This window comes from Setaria viridis, chromosome 4 (genome assembly GCF_005286985.2).
Source record: "Setaria viridis chromosome 4, Setaria_viridis_v4.0, whole genome shotgun sequence".
NCBI classification, from domain to species: domain Eukaryota; kingdom Viridiplantae; phylum Streptophyta; class Magnoliopsida; order Poales; family Poaceae; genus Setaria; species Setaria viridis.
The window spans coordinates 33,327,700-33,334,730 of NC_048266.2; the positions used below are offsets into that span (position 1 = coordinate 33,327,700).

General features: G+C 50.9%; 1 protein-coding gene across 1 annotated transcript; it reads right to left on the reverse strand.

Moving 5' to 3' along the window:
- Nucleotides 1–4,510: 4,510 nt before the first annotated feature.
- On the reverse strand, nucleotides 4,511–7,031 carry LOC117853842 (cytochrome P450 93A3). Its single transcript, XM_034736126.2, has 2 exons — nucleotides 5,979–7,031; nucleotides 4,511–5,476 (listed from the first exon to the last, which is right to left on the reverse strand). The coding sequence occupies exons 1-2, from the start codon at nucleotides 6,924–6,926 to the stop codon at nucleotides 4,808–4,810; spliced, it is 1,617 nt and encodes a 538-aa protein (XP_034592017.1). The 5' UTR covers nucleotides 6,927–7,031; the 3' UTR covers nucleotides 4,511–4,807.

The window sequence follows — 7,031 nt, forward strand, 5'->3', positions numbered from 1 at the left end:
TTATTCTTTCCCCGGGAAGACGATGATCTCGAGCGGCGAGCTTAAAAAAAGCTCGATCAGACGAGGAGTGGAGCACGAATGGTGGTGGCCGTGACTGGTAAGTACGTCAACGAGTCAACAGTCCAAGCACGCATACTGGGTCTTATTGCATGTCACTCTAGAAACGCACTCATAACTTGGATAACTGGATTGGATCGAAAAGCGACGGTTTAGTTCCACTGGGACTTGGAAGTTGGAAGCCACTTCAATATACAGTGGGTCCCATGGGACCAATGAATAGTAGCACTACCCTTAGAATTGCTTCAAAATTCGGAGCTTTGGTGTTAGAAATTAGCCATCCACGACGAGTTTACTGTAACAAGGTGTCTGTGCGGAAGTGTGGCAGGGTAATGCATACAACGGAGCTACAGGGCACGACAGGACGTCACGAAAAGCTGATGGAATTTGCAATAGGCGATGGAGGAGAGGTAGCGATCGGTGGACCAGACCTCATACCAGGTGTTGCGGGCTCGTTAGCGACGAGCCGATGCTATCGGCAGTGTTTAGTTGTAGTGCACAAGGCAACTGATAGGAGTTCGATAGAGGTTCAGCGGGTGCTCAGCAACGGCGGAGTCAGGTGGCAAGCTGACATGGTCGAGGTGTGGAGCAGCTCACTGGTGGTCTACCTGTAATGAATAGATTGGACCGAACAGTTCGCAGGGCACAAGGTGGACGGTTCAGTATAGCTGGCGGACTACATGGCAGAGAGACTAGCGGCGACATGCTAGTCATACTGTGGTCAGAGGCGATGACAGGATCAGCGATGATGACATAGGAGCGTGGCAGCTGATGGGGTGGTTGTTCTTTGTGGCGTGGCGACACGCGGTGCAAGCTCGGGGTGCAGATTTGCATGGGAGGAGTTTGCGTGCTTCCAAATCAGCAAGGGCATGAATCGATTCGAGTTATGATCATCGTAATCGGACTCGTACAATTATTCGACACAATATTTGGTACATAAGAATAGATACCGATTATATTTATTTAAAAATTTTGAATGTAAGCTGCTAAGTTTCAGCACGACAGCACCTGGTCGCAGATTTGACAGCGTTTCAATGTAACTATGTCTGCCTGAAGAATAAGGATGACAGCATGCTTTGAAGCTCAAGAATTTGCCGCAAAATTTTCAAGTGATTGACAATACAAGGTACAAGGAATATCTAAGAGGGGGAAGGGTGAATTAAACAATCTTAAAATCCTTAGCCTATAGCTTCAACTACTTGCATCAAAGACTAGATCATGCTATCTAAATGTGCAATTAAGGTTGATCTAGTGAAACTTCCCACCCAAAAGAAGTTTTGCAACCTAGAGCCAATCCTATCAAGATACTACTCTAGTATGTAAAAGGCACTCAAGTTGCAAGTATTAATTGTGGAAACGTAAAGGAGTGGGTTAGGATGAATGCACACTTAGCACGATGATTTTATCATGTGGTATCGGTAGGCAAATGCCACCCCTAATCCATGTTAGAGTTCTACCAAGGATATGATCCTGGTCACCAAGTCTCTCTCGGTCAAAGTTTTGGGCTCGCCACGAAGGCTCTCGCCAAGCCAGATGAGAAGCTTGCCACCACAAAGGCAAGGCTCACCACTCCCTCTCTTCCGGTCACTTTGACACCGTCTCCACTACGAAGCTTCTCCACGAAGGAAGGAGTCTCCTCGTCCACGCACACGGTCATCGTCGCCGCTCCACACTAAACCGGAGGGTCAAAAACTTACCGGCGAGACACCAAGGCCCCAAGATGCCCCCACACCAAGCTTACAATGGTGGTTCACTTCTTGACCAATCATAAGGTAGCAACACCTTGCACTCACTCTCTCTAGGCTTATCCTAGCACTAATCACTATCTAAGCATGTGCTAAGCTTTGGATCATCACTGTAGCACTTTTTGGTGGTATGGATGTGTTCTTGATGAGTCTTGATCTTTGATGCACTCCTGGACACTTCAGCAACTCCAAATGGGCGAATAGAGGGGTATGAATAGCCGAAGGACCTCAAAGAATCGTTGATCCAACAGCTAGTAAAATTGTGAGCATCGGATGATCCGATAGTCACTTTTGGTAGGCATTGGATCATCCGGTGCCTCCAGCTAATGCATATAGCCGTTGGACCCCTACCCAAATTCACCCAATGCTTTGTCTGACGCTTCATCCGATGCATCATTGGAACATCCAATGTTGAAGGAGTTTTGCTCAAAACCTCTCTGTATGATTTTAAAGTAAATATGCTTTGTCCGACGGTCACCTCTACGTAGGCGTCGGATCATCCGGTGCTTCAGTTTTCCATGCCTTCGATTCAGAATTCAACCGATGCTACTAAAAACCACACTGTCGGATCATCTAGTGGTCTTGACTCAGACAGTCGCCTACGCGTTATACCAATTGTTCCGATGGTTGCTCCAACGCTTGCTTCGGTGGACCATCGGAAGATCCGGTTCTACTATTTTTTTCTGGGTTGAATAATACCGCCATTTGAGCACCAAAAATATGTCACTTGGATCGATTCATCTCTGGATTTTCTCTGTAATTTGGACACTAGAATACCATAGAATAATCCTACATATCATGGCTTGGTCACTTGGATACCATCATTTGGATATGGCGAATACCGTCATTTGGATCAATTGAATACCATGATTTGCACCTTGCTATGGTTCGATTTGCATACTTGGGACCTAGAAAACCTACAGGTACATTCTTGATAAACCATTAGTCCCAATGACTATTTTGTCACTCAATCACCAAAATCACAAACAATAGCCTAATGGGGCCGTGTTCCTTACACAAAGGTGATCACCAAAAATTCTCTGAAGCTCCTAGCAAATGGTTGCACTGTGAATGCACTTCCATGGCACTAACAACAACAATTCCTGGATCAGAACTTAGGGTGTGTTTGGTTGGGCTGTAGCTTTTGGAATAGCTGCTGTGAGCTGTGAATTGTGGAAAAGCAGCTGTGAGAAAGTAGCTGTGGGAAAAGCAGAAGACCGTTTGGTTAGAGCAGCTGTGAAACTGTAGGTTGTGTAAAAAATACCTGTAATGCCCCTAAAGGTCTGTGGGTGTGTTTATATGCAAATTACTTGTAATAAAATAATATGTTCACTAATTCGCATATAAATGACAATTTTAGAAAGGAAAAAATATTTTTTTATATATTCTTCATCCATTAAAGTGATTGGTCCACATAAATAGAACAATATCCTATCGGCCTATTCCCGGCTTCAATCTCTTCTTTGCAAGCATCAATCGAATGCCTTAAAAAAGCATCACCCCAATCTGCCTTGTCACTCATTCTTCAACTAATCAAAAATATTGTTTGATTCAATTCATATGACAAACAAAAGATATTGTGACTTCAATAAATTATAAAAACTAGAACAAAAGTGCTGCAAGTGACTTCAATAAATTATAAGAACTAGATGGACAGTGGCTAAAAATATAAAAATCTACATGTGATCAAATCTACATGTGAACGATTTTGAGCCACTACCATCCTAAAAAATCTACATATGATAAAATGAATTCCTAAAAAACATTAAACAGTAAGGAAATGCACCTACTGTCAACAATTGCAAATGATCCAAAGTAAGGAAAAAGACTTTGAGCCACTATCATCCTAAAAAATATAAAACGGTATTAACATAAATGGAATCACCCTGCAGTAAGATCAGCCACCTATCCCACCAAAAGCTGCAGAATTGTGTAATGTAGCACGGCAGCTAATTCCACATGCCGAACTGTTTTTCAGTTTCTTTCTTTGACAAGCTACAGGTATCTAGGGAGCAGTCAGCCAGCCAGTCAGTCATATTCATTCAGATTCTGCGCTACATCTGCCTAAACCAATCTGATAAGTGATAACGCAAATCTGCGCTACAAGCTACCAAGACAATCGGGGAAAAAACAGAGCAAGTTGATCTCGATAGACGGTAATTTGGACTGTACCTGGCGACTTCACGCGAGATGGCGGTGAGAGCAGGGGCAGAGGCACAGAGCAGAGCGTGCAGGCGCCGCGCAGAATGGTGGCAGCCGGCGGCCGGCGGGCGCGGCAGCTGGTGGCAGGAGGCGGACGGCGGGGTGCGGCGGTCGGGGCTGGAGGGCCGGCGACCGGGAGCGGAGGGAGACGGTCCGCCGGGGGCGGCACTCGAATGCGGGAGGTGGACGAGTTGTGACGGACGACTTGCGGGAGAACTAGATCGGAAAAAAAAATGAACTGTTACCTTGTAAAGAGTGGCAGGTGGGTAATTTTTTTACCGCAAAAGCACTTGAAAGCAGGGGATGGTGCTTTTGCATTTGTACTAGACCAAAAGCAGCTTTTGGGCAAAAGCACATAGAGCTTTTTAGCTTTTTGGTTGGCTTTTGGTTTTTACAAAAGCAAAAACAGGTTCAAAATCCCAACCAAAGGCACCCTAACATGTTACATGCCAAGAAATGGGAACTTAACGATGTTTTCAACGGTAATAATCTCTATGCAATGGTAATTTCAGAAGGATCAAGTGCTGCTTATTCATCGCTTTTTTGGAGAAGAACCAAACGTTCGAGAGCAAAACGACCGCGAAACAGAGGACGGACGGCTTTGAAAAGTTCCTGGGCTGTGAGCACCATTCCTCCTATTTGGTGGCCTTCTTAGTTGTCCCGTTCTAGCCCAACATAGGCCCACTACAAGACAAACGGCCATGGATTCAGCCTGTTTCACAGACGCTGTTTCGCTTGCAAGCAGAACCTGACGGCCCAAACCCAATCCCAGCACGACGAACAACAGCGACTGCCACAGCACGTCACTTCCCACCCGCAGCCGCCGCCGCGTCGTCCTCATCAGCGGCGAGACCCGGCATGGGGTCGAGCCTGGCCTTCACGGTGCAGACGAGCGGGTGCTTCCTCGGCAGCGTGAGCCCTGGCCCCTCCTCCATGTCCACGGGCGCGCCCCCCACCGGCTCCCACTCGAAGCACTGCACCATGGCGGCCAGCGCCGCCTGCACCACGAGCATGGCCAGCGACGCGCCAGGGCAGATCCGCCGGCCGGACCCGAACGGGATCAGGTGGAAGTGCTGCCCGCGCACGTCCAGCCCGGCGTTCTCCCCCTCCAGGAACCTCTCCGGCCGGAACGCCAGCGGGTCGGGACCCCAGCTCTCCGGGTCGCGCCCGATCGCCCACACGTTCACGAACACCGTCGCGCCGGCGGGCACGTCGTAGCCGGACACCCGGCAGGGCTCCATGGAGCGGCGTACCACCAGCGGGCCCGTCGGGTGGAGGCGGAGCGTCTCCTTGGCGATCGCCTGCAGGTAGGGGAGGTTGGGGACGTCCGACTCGTCGGCGAGGCGGGATGTCCCGACGACGGCGTCGAGCTCCGCCTGCGCGCGGCGGAGGACGGATGGGTTGTTGATCAGCTCCGACAGCGCCCATTCCACCGTGATCGTCGTCGTGTCCGTGCCGGCCGCGAAGATGTCCTGCAGAGGTGTGTCGGTTGGAAATAAACCCTTTTTTCAAAATGAACTAGAGCCAAACGATTTTAAAAATAAGCCAAATTAAAGGGTGCTCAAATTTGATCGAATTTACCAAAATTATTACTTCCTCTGTTCCAAATTATAGGTTGTTTTGGCTTTTCTAAGTATGAATCTAGACACACACTATATCTAAGTGCATAGCATAACAAAAACTATGCATCTAGAAAATGAAAAATTCGAACGGAGAGAGTATATCTTTTAAAAAAGGGAGAATACAAAAGGAATCTTTTTTGTACTTCTAAAAATAGCTAGTTCTCTCGAGGTTAGTGTAGCGTTGGATTGGATACATTGTTTCCATGAATCACATGGAAGGAAATGATATTTTTCTCTGTTTTTCCCTTGACCCGATGCTTGATTGGATCTAGTCTGACAATTACGAAATACGGAGTATATATTATTGCACTATCAAAACAAAAAAAAAACAGCTAGCCATGGACGTACGTACCAGCATGAACGCCTTGATGTTATCCCTGTTGAGGCGCATCTCGGCGGCCTCATCCTCGTGCATGTCAAACAGCATGTCCAGCACGTCCTTGGCGCCCACCTCGCCGGCGCCGTCCTCCTCCCGCCGGCGCCGCCTCTCGGCGTCCCTCGCCGTCAGTATCCGCTCCATCATGGCGTCGAACTTGCGGTGCACGGCGTCGACGCGCTTCCCGATTCCCTGCACGTCCCAGTGCTTGAACACGCCGATGTAGTCCTGCAGGTTGAACGTGCCGGTGAGCTCGGCGGTCTCGGCGACCACGGTCCGCATCTGCTCCGTGTCGCCGTCCTCCTCCCCGGTCCACCGCCGGCTCATCACCATGCGGGACACGATGTCACCCGTGAGGCCCATGAGCGCGGCGTCCACGTCGACGGCCTCGCCGCCGGCGGCGGTGCTCCGGGACAGCGACGCCACGAGGCGGGCCACCTCCTCGCGGCGGATGTGGCGGAGGCGGTCCAGGGTGCGCCCGGCCAGGAGCTCGTGCACGCACGCGCGCTTCATGAAGCGCCAGTAGGGCCCGTACGCCGAGAAGGAGAAGTCCTGGCCGCCGTACGTGAGGCGGTGCACCGCCGCCGGCTTTGGGCGGTCGAGGAACGCGGCCTCGTGGGTCTTGAGCACCTCGCGGGCGGCGGCCGGGGAGCAGGCGGCGACGGCGGGGACGGAGCCCAGGCGGAGGTAGAGGAGCGGGCCGTGGCGCGCCGCCAGGCGTTGAAGCGCCTGGTGCGGGAGGGGGGCGAGGAGGTGGAGGTGGCCCAGGAAGGGCAGTGCGTAGGGGCTCGGCGGGAGGCGGAGGCCGCCGCCGCCGCCGCGGCGGCGGCGCAGCGCGTAGAGGACGGTGATGAGGCCGGCGACGAGGAGGAGGGCGGTGGGGGTGAGGAGGAGGCCTCGTGCCGCGGCCACTACTTCTTCCATGGTGGCGAGCTGCTAGCTCTGCTTCGGAGTTGACCAGTGAGTGAGCGCTGGCTGTTGCTTCCTACCTGCTCGTGGGAACGTGCGATCGCTCTGCGGCATCGCCAC

Excerpts from the sequence above, each read along its gene's own strand:
- LOC117853842 (XM_034736126.2), bottom strand. The coding sequence starts at position 6,926 with ATGGAAGAAGTAGTGGCCGCGGCACGAGGCCTCCTCCTCACCCCCACC. Across the intron at positions 5,477-5,978 it reads ACATCAAGGCGTTCATGCTG|GACATCTTCGCGGCCGGCAC; the intron begins GTACGTACGTCC and ends ACACCTCTGCAG.